The sequence below is a fragment of the Monodon monoceros genome, unplaced genomic scaffold (genome assembly GCF_005190385.1).
Source record: "Monodon monoceros isolate NGI ecotype Baffin Bay Population unplaced genomic scaffold, NGI_Narwhal_1 Super_Scaffold_7, whole genome shotgun sequence".
NCBI lineage: Eukaryota > Metazoa > Chordata > Mammalia > Artiodactyla > Monodontidae > Monodon > Monodon monoceros.
In genome coordinates this window covers 58962656-58978956 of record NW_021703784.1, presented here as the reverse complement: position 1 = coordinate 58978956, position 16301 = coordinate 58962656, and the positions used below count along the sequence as shown (strand labels likewise).

The 16301-nt window shown below is 41.1% G+C and overlaps 2 protein-coding genes across 2 annotated transcripts; both read left to right on the top strand.

The window, feature by feature from the left end:
• Positions 1–1233: 1233 nt before the first annotated feature.
• Positions 1234–2481, top strand: LOC114887812 (olfactory receptor 51I2-like). Its single transcript, XM_029209706.1, is given in 3 exon segments — positions 1234–1301; positions 1303–1952; positions 1955–2481. Coding segments are annotated over 3 exon segments (957 nt in total). The 3' UTR covers positions 2194–2481.
• An 8533-nt stretch (positions 2482–11014) lies between these two features.
• LOC114886447 (olfactory receptor 51I2-like) lies at positions 11015–11980 on the top strand. The gene is given in 3 exon segments (XM_029206936.1): positions 11015–11155; positions 11157–11739; positions 11742–11980. Coding segments are annotated over 3 exon segments (963 nt in total).
• Positions 11981–16301: the final 4321 nt, after the last annotated feature.

The window sequence follows — 16301 nt, the reverse complement described above, 5'->3', positions numbered from 1 at the left end:
TCCTGAGGGTCAGGAAGCTTACAACTCAGAGAAGAAGTGGAATCCCAGTCCACATTTCCAGGGAGAGCTGTCCCTCGTAGTCTCTGCAGAGATAGAGTAGATGAGGGGAAGTGTCAAGTTCTCTCGGCATCTGGTATTCATTTTCCTTATTTATTATCAACCCATTTTGTACTCTAATATCAAAAAAATTAATTTGGTTCATGATTTTTTTATTTCAAAAAATTTTATAAAGAATTTTCCTCTCTCTTTTGAATAATTCCTTATCTCAAAGAGTATTTTTACATATCTTCAACTTGTTTTATCCCTTATAATTGTTTACAAAATATGTCTGCCCAAGTTCTGTGTTGGAACTTCTCTGTTTATTTGTTTTTGAATGGAATGAGTTCCATCAGGTTTTGATGTGCTTAGAAATAGTGTCTGAGAGAGAAGGGATGGAGGACTCCAGAACTACACTGTCAGCAACTTTACTTCACTGCATTTTCTTTAAAAGGCTTCTACCAGAATATGCACAACCCTCTCTGCTCCAGAGGGACAATGCTTGTCACCCTCCTAGAATAAAGAAAAAAAGAGAGGTCAGTCCTACTTTCAGAGTGAGTTGATTATGTTGGCTAGATATGACGTAACTGTAGACACCAGGATTCAGACTAAAGCCCCTTGTAGTTCTCTGACCTATTTTTGGTGGATTTTTCATCTCTGCTAAAAGATATTTGTGAGGCTGTTTCCCTTACATTCTTTTATTAACCTACCTTTAAAGAGTTTTTTGTTTGCTTATTTACTTGTTTTGTTTTGTATTGAGGTTTAAAAGAAAATCCAAGAAAAACAGTTATAATAAGCCCATGCTGTCAACCCTTCAGGCTTCCACAGTATGTTTGCAATTTATTTCCGTGAGGCCACTGCTTCTTGTTTAAAAATAGAGCGTTTTTTATTAGACTCTTTACGATCATCTCACATTTTTAAAGAAAGCGCTGCTTTCTTCAGTATGTGAAGAGATCAGCATTTCACGTATGAAATGCTACTTTGTAGTCAGTGGGTTTAAATTATACTTATTCTCTAGTTTGCTTTTAGATGGAGTACATTTTTCAATCTCTTTCACATTTCGTATTTGCTGTTGTGTGTGAACCCATGTCACCTAATATCAGAGCTGGTGTTTTCCCAATGTTTTTGTCTTGTCTTATTTTTCTGCCCAGATTGAAGAGGTCCCCTCTTTCTGAAGAACTCATCTGTGCCCCAAGGATGCTCCCTTCCCAGTCCTTTGCCAACATCTCCTTCTTCCAGCCACCTGCTTTCCGAATGATTGGCATCAGGGCTGGAGGCCATTCATGGCTGGATCTCCATCCTCTTCTCCCCCACGTACGCTGCGGCCCTCACTGGAAACTACCTGATCCTCTTGGCTGTGAGGAGCACCCCCAGCCTGTACCAGCCCATGTACTACTTCCTGTCCATGCTGGCCCTCATCGGTGTGGGCCTCACCTTGTCCACAATGCCCACCATGCTGGCTGGGCTCTGGTTTGACCATTGGCTCATCAGCTTCAATGCCTGTCTGGGCCAGATGTTCTTCTTCCACTTCTTCTCTGTGGTGGAGTCCTCAGTGCTCCTGGCCATATCTTTTGACTGCTTTGTGGCCATCTCCAACCCCCTGCGCTATGCAGCTGTCCTCACAAACAATGTCATCATCAGGATGGGGCTGGCCATTGTGGCCTGTGCTACCCTGTCTCTCTTCCCAGGGCCATTCCTACTTAAATGTCTGAACTTCTGCCCTAATAAGACCCTCTTATCCCATTCATTCTGTTTCCATCCTGACGTGATGAGAAGAGCCTGTGCTGACATCACCATAAACATCCTCTATGGGTTCTACGTGGTACTGTCCCCTGGGGGCATAGATTCCCTGCTCATTGTCCTGTCCTACACTCTCATCCTGCCCACGGTCCTGGGGCTGGCCTCTCCCAGGGAGCTCATCGGGCCCTCAACACCTGTGTCTCCCATATCCTGGCCATCTTTGTCTTCTTTATTCCAGGTATCACCATGTCCATGATCCACTGTATTGAGAGGCACCTGCCCCCCATTGTACATGCCCTTGTTGCCTATGTGTACCTGCTGGTGTCCCCTGTGCTCAACCCCATCATCTACAGTGTCAGGTCCAAGCCCATCAGGGAGGCCATGCTCAGGGTCCTGAGGGGGAAAGGTCAGAGTTGATGATGCAGGATGCCTGCAGGATTGGGGCCCTGAGAAGAGTTTGGTAAGCCAAAAAAATAAACTTCTGGATAGATCAAGTCCCACCCATAGCTTCGTTTTGGGCATCTGGGAAAAAAAGTAATAGATAATTATGAGAGACTTTCATTTATTTATTCTCTCATTTATTTCACATATATTTTCTCAATGCTAACTTCTTTCAGGTCCTATGTTAAGTACCAGGAACACAGAAATGATTTATAAATGGTCTTGCCCTTCAAACATCTCACCTTTGAATATATATGAAAAATACCCAAGGGGGACTTCCCTGGTGGCACAGTGGTTAAGAATCCGCCTGCCAACACAGGGGACATGGGTTCGACCCCTGGTCCAGGAAGATCCCACATGCCGCGGAGCAAATAAGCCTGTGCACCACAACTACTGAGCCTGCGCTCTAGAGCCCGCAAGGCACCATACTGAGCCCATGTGCCACAGCTACTGAAGCCTGCATGCCTAGAGCCTGTGCTCTGCAACAAGAGAAGCCGCCGCAATGAGAAGCCATGCACCGCAACGAAGAGTAGCCTCCGCTCACCACAACTAGAGAAAGCCCGCGGGCAGCAACGAAGACCCAATGCAGCCAAAAAAAAAAAAAAAAAAAGCCCAAATAAGAAAGTGTTTAATACAGTGTAGTAAGCTCACTGTTAAAGGTTTGTGCAGAATTCTGGGTAAGCAGAGGAGCAAGTTATTTACCTCAGTGTGCTTTGGCTTTCTCTACAATGGGAATATTATAGTGTCTATCTTATAATGTTGTTATAAGGATCAAGGTGTGGAACGTAATGTACAACATATAGAAAATACCAATAAAAGTTTTCTCTTGTTGTTATTGTATTCATCACTCATTTATTCATCAGAACCAATGTTTGATCTCTGGCTAATTTCTGAGACCTCAGAAATGAACCAGACTCAAATTTTTGCCTTTGAGAACCTCATAGCTTATTTGAGTAGAGAGAAAAATAAGTAGGAAACTATGATGACAAATAATAAGTTATTGATGCAGGGTAAGCACAGGGATGTGTAAGAAAAAAAAACCAGTAGAACTGTCCGGTTTATGAGTTTTCTGGAGGCTCTGTCTGGGCTAGATCCTTTGAAAAATAGAGTATATTATGCAGATGCGGGAATACGGAGTAGTTTGGGGCAAGTGGAGAAAGAGTAGGAGAGGATACTGCAAATGAAGGAAACAGCAAGTTTGCTTTCTTAGAAGAACAAATGGTTTAGTGTGATTAGAGAAGAGAAGTGGCAAAAGATGAGGCTGGAGTAGAAGGCAGGGCTCAAGCAAGCAGAACTTTTAAAAATATAGTATATGCAAAGGGAGTTGGGTCTCTTCCTGGGTACAAGTATGGTGCTGTTTCCAGTGGGTCATGCTCCACTATAAAGAGCAAATGGGATTTTGAAGTGAGATCTTAAAGGGATCTTTGTATGTTTATACAGCATTTACTATCTTCTACTTTATATTCTAGTGATAATGAAATTACAGTGACTCCCATATCAAGGACTTTTTTTTTTCCTATTTGTCTCCTAGAAGTAAAGGCCCAGCAGAGAATTTGTGCTTGGTGGCGATTTGCCAGAGTGAATTTTCCAAAGACTAAAAGGGCAGAACCACATTCAGAAGAGAACTCAATATTCTAGGTCTGCTGAAACTTTAGAGTTTTTTATTAAGTTGAAATAGGCTGTGAACAGATGGAAAGAATATTAGACTAGACATCAGAAGACTTAGATTCTAGTACCGACCTTGATATTATTTTCTTCCCTGTGTTCTTTTGAAAAACACTTTCTCAAGTCAGAGTATTAGTTTCTGCATTTGAAATATAGGGATAATAATACTTCCTTCATTCCACCACAGGAGGGATAAGATAATAAAATGAGGAAAAGAAATAACAAGGTTCTTGAAATCCAAAATAAAGTACATTTCTTTAAGCAAATATAGTTCCTAAAGTTTCATTTCTTCCCCTAGTTTTTATAGTTTGTGATGAAATTTAAAGAAAATATCCCCATGACCATTGGTCAAAGTTCGAGGGACTACCCTTAGAGGAAATCAAGGTGGATATAAGAAGAGGAAAATTGAGAAGTTAAATGGCACACAGTTTGGAAAATGTCTTCTTCCTAAAGTCTAAAACTCTTAGGGCTGTATGTAAGACTCTTAGGTTGATTTCTCCCAGAAGCAAATTTTGAGACAAGACTTAATTACAAGTAGTTTATTCAAGAGGTTTTTCCAGGAAGTATTGTTAAAATATATATAGAGAGAAGTAAGAAAAGCAGTAAGGGTGAGTGATTGAACGTGTTACCTGTGTGAATAAAAGGGGTGAAAACTCAAGGAGTAATTTGGAAACACAGTGTAGAATATGCTTCAGAGTTATCACCACTGTGGAGCCAGGAAGGTGGGATATTTACCCTCCCGTTTGTCATTGGCTGAAAGCTGCTTCCTAGCACTTCATGTCTGCCCCTGTGTGATGGAAAGAAACCCTCCAAGTGGGGACTCATAATTGGGATGCAGGAGGATGCTGTCGGGATAGAAAAGTGAGTACTGAGGGTTATGGGAGGGGTACTCAGTGTACACCACACTCTTCACCTGGCATCACTCTGATCACAGGTTTACACTAAGTTAACTGCATCCATCACTCATCCTTCACAGTGGTGGCAATTTCAGAAAGAGAAGGAAAGGAAAAAGATTTATAACTAAATGTATAGAGGAACAATCTAGAGGTCCCATTACTCTGACTGGTCCCAAGGTAAAATTAATATTCATAATTTCCCTCTTTTACCACCCATTCTAGATTCCACCCTTTCATGGTCAGACTTCTTCCCCAACAGCAAGCAACCCAGACCTTTTCCTTAAGGAAGGCGCCACCTTTATAAGCAATTTATTCGTGTTGGTCTCTAATGTTAACAAGTCAGACACTCAGCAGTGGCAGTAACTAGATTTGCCTTGGGAAAAGGGAGTTTATTTCACCGGACTGTTGCTTACCTCCATCTCTGTCACCCTGGTCACTCAGTATAAGGGCCCATCATGCAGGCACTGCGGTGAGGAGGGACAGAAGCTTGTTGGGCACTGGATGTGTCATCCTGTCATCCTGTTTACCTGGTTGTTCAGTGCTTCCTTTAGGATGGAGACTCTCTGGTGAGCATTAATGTGAGACATAGATTTGCACATTTTAGTTACATTCTCATATAGCCATTCACATATCTTCCCCAGACTTTTTTGTTTTCAATCTTCCAATATTTCTTCTTCCAGGCCTCCTCACTATTCTTCAGGACCACCTCTGAATAAAACTGTAGTGAGGCAGCACTATTTGTTTTACTTCTACCTACATATTAAGCCACTCCAACTGTGAATCAGGCCCAGCTTACTTCCTCCTCCATCAGTTAGACATAGGGAAATCCCCATGAGACTGTAGGTACAGCTGAGGAAGAGGCATTGATGCAAAAGAGACAGGTGACAGGAAGTCTAGGCCACCTGTTTATGTAACTCACTTGTGCCTGCTAAACTTGTACCAGTATAATTCATAGTACTGTCGGTACTCACCCTTACGACATGGGTAGGCCTGACAATAGCCATTTAAAATAGGAAATTTTAGTCACATAGTCACTTGATGTCCCATGATCAAGTGTTTAATTCCTATTAGGGTCCAGTAACATTCCTATACCTGTCTTTTGAAGAGAGAGGACTCTGCTGGAGACAGCACGGCCTTGCTCCAGAATCCTAGGAGTCTGTGCTGCACCTCTCCTATTAGGGCTTTATGGAGACTTCACACATATTTATCTACCACAGACACAACAGGCATCATGGTTTTACCAAGTTATATGGCCCAAGTGACATAGATTCTTGCATCACAGACTAAACCTGCTGCAAAGCCCTCTCTTGTTCTAGGCCCTCTCAAAACTGACAGCCTGCTACACACCTGTTGAATTATTCCTAAGGGTATATGTGCTCTCTCTAAAATCCAAGGGAGACTAACAGGTGCTGTGCCTCTTTGCTGACAGCAGGAAGGACAAGGTGCAATAACATGTCTTTTACCTTGGAGAAGGTATGCTGACAGGACACAGAACACTAAACCTATAAGAACTTCACTGATGTGTCAGGTGGCCTAATGTTTGAGGACTTTATCTCCCACTCCGTGATGTGTATATGTGTGACCAGGGTATTCAGAGTACTTACCACTTCCTGGTTTCCAAAACCTTGGTTAGTTATCTCAATATCCATGTCCAAACATCATGTTCCTTCAGTTCTTAAAAGCCCTTTTGGTGAAAAGCATCTTTCCTTCTGTGACATAGGCATTGCTTCTTTTCTCATGACCTACTGAGTGTTCCATCTAGTTATTAGTCACAAGTAGTCTCACCCCCATGTTGGCTAACTCTGTCTCTTTCCAGAAAATAGAAAGATCCTCTTTTTAAAAATGAGGTAAACAGTACAGATGGGTCACTGAAGCATGTCAGTGAACCTTTTGAAAGCATGTCTTAGAGAGGGTTGGGCTAGATAACCAAAGAATCTCTATATTCCAGAGAGTTCTGATGGCTCATGTCTCTAATCTCCCTGGGTTTTCCTTTCTCCTGAGAGCTCCCTTCAGCCTCCTCCATCTTCCTTACCCTCTCATCACATGTTCCCATCCCAGGGGTGAAGCTCAGCAGAGAGTAACTTCTCTGTGACACAAAGCTTGGTGTCCCTGGAGATGGGCTGCATTTCCCTGCAGCAGCATAAAAGGGGAGTGTCTTGGCTGCAGGGTCTTCCTGGGCTTCTATAGGATATGGTACAACAAAACAGCCTGGGGAAGCAGGCAGGGTGAGTAGCCAGGGCTGAGACTCAGACCCTTCTCTATGCCCAGCGTCCTGGAGGGCACCTCTTTTACCTCCTCCTCTCCTCCTCCAAAATAAGAGTCAAGTAGAAATAAATGACAGAAGGCAGAGGTAGCAGAGAAATATGGACACAGGGGTATTGAGTATCCTCAATGGTAGTTTCATATTCTGCATAAGGGAGAGATCAAGGAGAATCTCTTGCTGAGGATTCTGATTAGCTCAGAGAAGGGCTCAGAGTCCCAGACTTTATTTCTAAGAATGATGCCTATATTGATGATCTGAATTGGTAATGGTTAAGGATACAAAATCTTTTCTGGGCTACCATTCTAGAAAAATAGAAATGTTCATGCTTGACAACACCCAAGTATAGTCTGCAAATCTCTCTAGTAAAATTTTCATTCATTCATTCATTCATCAAAACAACCAAATTCCCAAGATATACCATACATTGTGCTGAATGGAGCCTTATCAATATAAATCAGAATTACTGTTCTTGGGAGGCTCAAGCTAGCTGAGAGGAGAGAGAAATCAGAAATTACCATGTAAGCGACTGAATGATTGAATGGGGTTTCTAAGAGACATGAATGAACAAACAGCAGGGAAGAAAGAAATGGTTGGGCGTCGGGGAGGGTTGTTTAGCAAAAACAAAAGGTTAGGAGCAAGAAAACCTTAGGGGAAGGGTATTTAGAGGAGGGAAAAAAAACAGAATAAAGTAAAGAGGTGGGAAATTAAAAAATAACTCTATTTCAGGACCACTGGATCTTGCAATCATAGAATGCCAGAATTAGAAAGATGGATAATCTAGTCCAGTTCCCTTTTACAGGTGGGGAAAGTGAGCACCATAAGGAGAAACTGACAAATTTTTAGTAAGCCTGGCACCAGGGTGCAATCTGTGACAAACAGATTTGGAAGAACAAGGTATTTTCTGGCAAACAGAACCAAGATTAGATCATTCTATGCTCTCTCCTCACTAGACACTTGACTTCTCCAAGCCTCAGTGTCTTCACTGATATACATGGAGAAAGATCTGTCCCATGATGTTGTTTCAGAGTTGAGGGAATTCATTGTTCATCAAAACTTGACTAATTTCTAATATGTGTCTTATATAACCAGCACAACTCAATGATATAGTGGCATAGCTGGGTCCAGAAATCTCTTCTCTAATTCTCTACATTAAAATAAGTTGAAATGCATCATATCTGTTTCATGCTGTATGATAGTTTTACTCCAGCAATTACAAACCATGGAGAGAAAACCAAGGGTCTCTGCCCTTGCAGTTGCCCCAGAGATGCTAGAGCCTTGAAGGAATATACATCCAAGTGACAGTACAGAGCTCCAGCTGAATGCACTGATGGACTGGCCTAGAGAATGATTAAGAAGCTCAGTGGAGCAGGGATATGCCAATTTCAATGCGGTGCCTTAGGAAAATTGAGCTGATTAAAGCAGTTCAAGAAATCTGCAAGAGGAGGGGAGTGGTGGAGAGAAATGATACCAGCCAAGCAGCCACCCTAAGAAAACCATAAGAGAAATGATGAGATTATGAGCAATTGAATTAGGGGCTGAAAAATGGGAAGGAGAGCACAGATGTAAGGCATATTGGGCAGATAGAATGAGTTGATGAAAAGACATTCATTATCTTTAATTCTATGCAGATCATCCAATGGTAAGATTGTAAGTACACATAATGTCAGTGAGAGCCCCCATCACACTTCTCAAAGCAGAGTATGGATAGACCCAAATACTTGAGATTCATTGTTGACCTGTTATGAATTCATTTTTTCAGACATTTAACCAAACACTTCATTGGAAATTTCTTCTATGCCCAGTCATCCATAAATCAAATATGTTTCTGATTCTATGATGCATTATTGTCTGGGAAGACCTCAACCACACTCTTCTTCAAAATCAACCACTGATCCTAGTATCTGGAGGATAAGGAAACAGAAATTTTCTTTTATTTCCTCTCTTTCATGAGTTTGTAGATTTGATTATTGATTCTGTCATTTATTTATTCAAACAAGCAAATATTTGAGAATCTGCTCTGTTCCAGGCATTGCACTATGCAAGAGCTATGTGTCAGCAAATAAAACCATATGGCTGATCTATTCATGGCTCATACCATCTAGCAAGAGAGAACAAAAGATTTCAAGGAAAGAAGCAATCATAAAATTATAAAATGTGTAGAATGGTATAAAGGAAATGAAGAACGTGTGGGGTAAGGATAATGGGCTCTGGGCACCTACTTAGTGAAAGTCATCCCAAATGGTCTCTGGGAAAATGATATTTAAGATCTAAAGACTGAGGAGCCAGCCATGAGAAAAGCAAAGAGAGGGATATTGGATGAACAGGAAAGCCCCAAAGTGAAGAAGTAACTTGGCTTTTTTAATAAACTGAAATAAGGTCAGTGTGGTTAAAGAATACTGAGCAAGCGTTAGTCCGTTATGTGATAAGGGTGGAGAGTTAGGCAGATACAAGATGATAGGAGTTGGGAGGGATAAATTGGGAGATTGGCACTGACGTATACACACTACTGTATATAAAATAGATAACTAATAAGAACCCTAATAGCACAGGGAACTCTACTCAATACTCTGTAATAGCCTATATGGGAAAAGAATCCAAAAAAAAAAAAAAAGAGTGGACATATGTATATGTATAACTGATTCACTTTGCTGTACACCTGAAACTAACACAACATTGTAAATCAACTATACTCCAATAAAATTTTATTTAAAAAATGATGGGTCGATATCATCATATGTCATCATATCACAAGCATTTTATCAGAGTGCACTGGGGAATGACTGAAGGGTGTTAAGCAGGGGAGTAACATAAACCAGTCTCTTCCCTGAGCCTCAGTTACATCATCCCTAGAGTAGGGATAGTAATCCCTTCGGGGTCTACATCACAGGATATTCATGAAGATTAAAGGAATAATATACAGTGAAAGATTTAGAGATAGACAACATGTTAGACAATAACAACAAAAATCATGTCTGTGGTGCTTTGCACCTAAGATAATTTTTCACATACTTTGTCTCATTTAAAGAAGAGGTCACAGAAAAGAATATTGGATTTGGAATGAGAGAGACTCAGATTCAATATCCAGGACTACAATATACGAGCCGTTCATTCAGAAGTCAACCGCTAGAGTTGAGTCTCAGTTTCCTCATCTGTATAATAGGAGGGGGAAGATGGCCCTGTCCAAAGTCTCTGTTGATTCTGAGATGGAGAAATTCAGTCAAAAATGCTTAAGTGCAAATCAATTTATTATACTCAAAAATGTATCATACAAAAGTCAAGAGCAAGAAAAACATGTGACCTTAGGAAGACCTGGTTTCAGGAAGTGCAAAGCCATCTCCATGGGGGAAAAAAAGCAGCTTCTCACTCTTTCAGACACTCTCTCTATGGGACTACAGGAACTCTCATCTTTGCCTCTTTCTGCATATCTGATTCAATGATCCTTATCTCTCTCCAAACAGGTATTCTCCTTTCCTCCCTATGCACATGGAAATAACACATCCTCAATTTGGCCAACAAGTAGACAATGACCAGTTTCTCTGAACTCTAATCACTGTTTCCTGCAGAGAAATTTCATTTCATCAGCTCATACCAGAGCTCAATGTTAAGGATGATGAACTTTTGCAGGATAGATAAAATAATGTAATAGTGACATGACTCTTAGGGCCCAATACTGTGGCTGAGAGGGAACAGCCTTAAAAAGAAATTTATGATTTTTATAATAAAGTGAGAAAATCTAGGCAAATGCATTAACATAGTATATGGAATATAATATAATAGGGAGTCAGTGAAGATTTAAATTGTTATCATTATTAGGTTTTAAACATATTGGTGAATACTATAACCAGTTATGGAATTGATTTTTAGAATTGGGATTCAATACTAGATTTTTCTTTCCTATCATCCTGGATCCTCTAAGTGTCTGCCCAGATTGAAGAGACCACATCTTTCTGGAGACCTCATCTATCCCACAAGGATGCTCCCTTCCTGGTCCTCTGGCAACATCTCCTTCTTCCAGCCACATGCTTTCCTGATGATTGGCATCCCAGGGCTGGAGGCTGTTCATGGCTGGATCTCCATCCCCTTCTCCTCCATGTACACAGCAGCCCAGCCCTCACGGAAACTGCCTGATCCTCTTGGCTGCGAGGAGGACCCCCAACCTGCACCAGCCCATGTACTACTTCCTGTCCATACTGGCGGTCACCGTTGTGGGCCTCACCTTGTCCACAATGCCCACCACCCTGGCTGTGCTCTCGTTTGACCATTAGCTCATCGGCTTCAATGCCTGCTTGGTCCAAATGTTCTTCCTCCACTCTTTCTCCATGGTGGAGTCCTCAGTGCTCCTGGCCATGTCATTTGACCACTTTGTGGCCATCTCCAACCCCCTGCGCTATGCAGCTGTCCTCACAAACAATGTCATCATCAGGATGGGGCTGGCCATTGTGGCCTGTGCTACCCTGTCTCTCTTCCCAGGGCCATTCCTACTTAAATGTCTGAACTTCTGCCCTAATAAGACCCTCTTATCCCATTCATTCTGTTTCCATCCTGACGTGATGAGAAGAGCCTGTGCTGACATCACCATAAACATCCTCTGTGGGTTCTACATGGTACTGTCCCCTGGGGGCATAGATTCCCTGCTCATTGTCCTGTCCTACACTCTCATCCTGCCCACGGTCCTGGGGCTGGCCTCTCCCAGGGAGCTCATCGGGCCCTCAACACCTGTGTCTCCCATATCCTGGCCATCTTTGTCTTCTTTATTCCAGGTATCACCATGTCCATGATCCACTGTATTGAGAGGCACCTGCCCCCCATTGTACATGCCCTTGTTGCCTATGTGTACCTGCCGGTGCCCCCTGTGCTCAACCCCATCATCTACAATGTCAAGTCCAAGCCCATCAGGGAGGCCATGCTCAGGGTCCTGAGGGGCAAAGACCAAGGCTGATGTAATTATGAAATATCGCAGGGTCTGGGTACCATAAAAGACACTTTTCTATAGCCTCATAGGAACCTGCTACCCTCAGCAAACACTGAAAATTCCTAGTCTATGCTAATACAGTGGGAAGACCATCAGGCTTCTTCACGATACAAATGGATGTTCACCATTTACTTTGTACTAGAAGCAGTGCTGTGGATTAAAGACTGAGAAATATGTTAAATATGGTCATTTCTTTATAGAAACTCACAATCTTGTGCCAGGATAAAGGCATGTAAATACACAGTTAGACTGTAGACTTACACACACCATAATAAAGTTCAGTGCAAGAGATTACTAGGGACTGCAAATCTGTTCTTGCCAGAACTGTCCTGGGAAGATTGGACAAACCTCTACAAAGGGGAGAATGTTTTTATTTCATCTTGAAAAAATATATAGGGTTTTTCTAGGCAAATTATGAATTAACAAAGAGGAAAATCTAGGGCAAAAACACATGAAAAAGGCATTTTTAATTTTTTCATGAAGTTTTATTGAACAAGTGAATAAATAAATGTGTTGATCATGTGATATGGTACCACCCACCTCAGCGCTAACTCTTCTTATAACCCCTCTCAGGAATGTCCTTTTCTCCAAGAGATCCCCTTGCTTGACGGATTCCATAATGAAGTCTGACACTGACAATTGCATCCTCTTCTATAACGCCATTTCAGATCTGCTCCAGATTATCCACACCCTCATTCTTCAACTTTGTTAGAGTTAAAAGCCCTACATCCTTGTTGGCTCCCTTAGGAAGGGAAATGGCAAGTCCTGCATCAGCTTCATTCCCTTTGGATCAAATCTAAGATGAAAAGCTGAGTTGCCAGGGGAGTGGACAAGAAGTTTGAAAGTACTTTGTTTAAGAGATGAACAATGAGTATCAACTCTGAAAGCCTAAACCAATGTTATAATATAATCCTTTCCCAAGTTCAGATCTGTCTATGTCAAGAAGGCCAAAAAAAAAAAAAAAAAGGCGGCGGCCAGACATAGCGGAAGGCAATGACTCTTCACATGTATGTCTATTGCATCCAAGGGAGTCTTATCTCAATGTAGTTAAAGGAGTGATATAAGATACCTTATTATCTTAAATAGATACAACTCAGAGGTCTCACTCAAACCTTTCTGAACTGGAAATGGTCCAGTTCTAAAGGTCTTTCAAGAAGTCTGGGAACACTGAAGAGGGAATACTTCTTTTGGCCTGACAAATCATAAAGAGCTTCATTTAATAATGTGTTACTAAAAAGAAAAATGGCAAAAATCAAATCAGACAACAGAAATAGAGTGAAACAGAGGCTTTAAAAGTACATAAAATCAATGAGAGACACCAAGTAAAGTAGCTGAATAATATGGTATGTGGAAAAATTAGAGATATTATACTGGAAAAGTAAGATGGGAACAGGGGGAAAGGAGGCTACTGTCATTCTGAGAAGTGCAAATTTTTATGGGAAGTAATAAAAGATCTCTGATGATTTTTAAGCAGGGAAGTTAATCAGAGTCATGCTTGGAAAAACTCCTATAAGCTATGTGGGATTTAGGACTGATGCAAAAGATGTTTAAGGCAAGGAGACCAGTGTGGAGATTTTGACAAGTGTCCGAGCAACAGGGGAGTATCTTGACTAGAGAATAGCTAGTCAGAATTGAGAACACAAGACATGTTTACGAATCATTTCTAGGTAAAACCTAAAAAAAATGAGTAAGGGACTTGCAGATTGAAATTTCATATTATGCAGACTTCTCTCGGGCCCAACAAAGTTCCAATAGCTGAGATGGTGGGGCCAGAGACGAGAATAACCAAATAAAGGAAATGGGGAAGGTAAAATGATGCCCATGTAAAACGTATATGATGAAGGTCTTTAAACATACCCTAACTTCTAGCCAAATCTCCTACAAGAGGCAGCCTTTTCCCCTTATCCTAGTTCTTAACTCCAGGCTCTTCTGGATGACCCAGTAAGTGTTTATGAAGTAAATGACCGGATATAGTTTTGTCTCTGTATCTGGCATTTAGTACTTACTGAGAAACACAAGAAGGTGGTGGTGGTGGTGATGTGTATGTGGATGTGTGTGTGGATGTGTGTTTGTATTTACATTCACCAAATGGTTAATCCATTTAGGATCAAAACCGTGAAACTTTATCCTGAGCATATAAAATATCATAGACTTGGAATCCCTTTTGAAATCTAAGATAGTGGCAGCATCCCCAGGAAAAGAAAACTATATGTGTCTGTCTGATTTATCTCTTTATTATCCACCTATCTATGTCTCCAATGGGATTTCAGACAATATAATACAGATACACACATTCATCATATGTGCATACAGAAGCATGTACACAAACACTTATTAAAAATCTGGAAGAATAAACACCAAAATGCCAACAATAATTTTTTTAAGGTGACAAGTTTATTGGAGTTTTTATTATATTTTTATTTCTTTTATATTTTCAGAGTGTCTAAGATTTTTGTTTACAGTGGTCATATACTGGTTTCCTAATATGAAAAAAATCTGTCTCTTTCTCCCTCTTCTCTCTCTTTCATTCTGTTTCTTTCTTTCAATTTCAATGTCAAGGCACTATCAGGAACTGGGATGACCCTCCAAACAGTTCAAAGTGACCAAAGCCAGCACTGACTCTAGTTTATGCCCTATGTTCTGCTGGCCATCACTCACCTGGGCATAGCAGGTTCCATACTGCTCACAATTCTCATCTTCTGGATTCCAGTCCAAGAAATTAGATATGCTCTTTCCATATCCTCTGTACCAAGTAGTCCTGTGCTACTAGCTATAGCTGGAAAAGTCTGGCTGGCCATGTGCCATGCTCTCTACTATACTACCTGCTTCTCACACTTACCTACCTCTCTTTTGGATGGAGATCTCATTCCTCCCCCATTCATTCCTACTGTACTCCTATAGTGCCCATACCCTTCCTTCCCATTCTGCTTCTTCTGGGAGTGCTGTGCTTGGCTTGTAGGGCTCCTGGGTGGGCCTCTGGAACCATACTCATGCTAAGTACAGCTATCAGGGATGCAGTCTTTACTGAGCTCTCCTATGGTCTTGATCTCTGAGCTTTGATGCTGTGGGCATTCCCTGAAGGGTAGCTCAGAGCCCTGGGAATACATGGTGTTCACTTATATACTCTATTCACTTTCTGTGGACCTATGTTTGACTTAGCCTTGCTTCCTGGCTAGCCACCCGGGCCACTGGCCCTACTCAGTCTCACAATACCTCCTGCTCTTGACTCCCTGGTCTATAACCAACCCTGCTCTTTCTGCCATAAGCTTTTAGGTTTTCTCAGCTGCATCTCTCCATGTAGTGTCTCTCCAGATATCCAGTGAATGTCCCTACTGTTAATTATACTATTTCCCAAACTAGCCACTGTTTGGGAATTACCCAAACATACTCCTGTTGCTACTACACAAGTACAATGGCAAATAGGCCAGGAACTATTGAGATTAAAGCCATCAGCAACATTAACAGGAAATTCCTAAATACAATACTGGATGAGTGAGAAAGGAACTTAAATACCTCCCCTAGAAAATGCAAGTCTCTGGAATGTCTAACTCACTATCCCACTAGTCTAACATTCCCTCCTCACAATATGGGATTGGGCATCAAAAGACAATTTTTTTTGAGCCTGCGTGATCTCATTGAACATCAGTTCCCCCACTGGTACAATGGGGGTAACTAATCATATTCCTGCCTAAATTAAAATGTTGATAAGAAAATTGGAAATGAAGGAAAAATTTTCACAGTCTATGAAAATGCTCAGAATACAGTATATCATCTTTCATTAATGTAGATAAATATAATCTTTTGTGAATTTACTTTCAATCTTTTCTTAAGGATTGCTACTCAGAAGAAAAGAAATTATTTTTTCTCTGTGGTCATTTTGAAGAGGGAAATCCAGGTATGTCTCCTTTCCTAAGATCCAAAATGGTAGGGCATTCTGAAGAGGAAATCATGGTTTTAAGCCAGATTATCTAATTGTATTATATTCTCATATTTATTTTATTTTTGCCTTGCCTAAGCCTTTGGTAAATGTCTTTTAGAAATATCACCCTTATCTCAGAATGCTATAAACTATCAGTGCAAGCAACCATATGAATTTTTTGGACTTGAGAATTGGACTGAATGGTTAAGTGGGAAGTAATAATCCTCCAACCACAACTACCTCAAAGAACTAAAGTGTAAAATAATATTGAAAAATAAGGATTGGGAGTATACAGTTCTGCTGCCCCTACTCAGATGGAGATTCTCCAATCAGTTTCATCTTTGAAGGATCAGTTGTGCTTTCATTAAG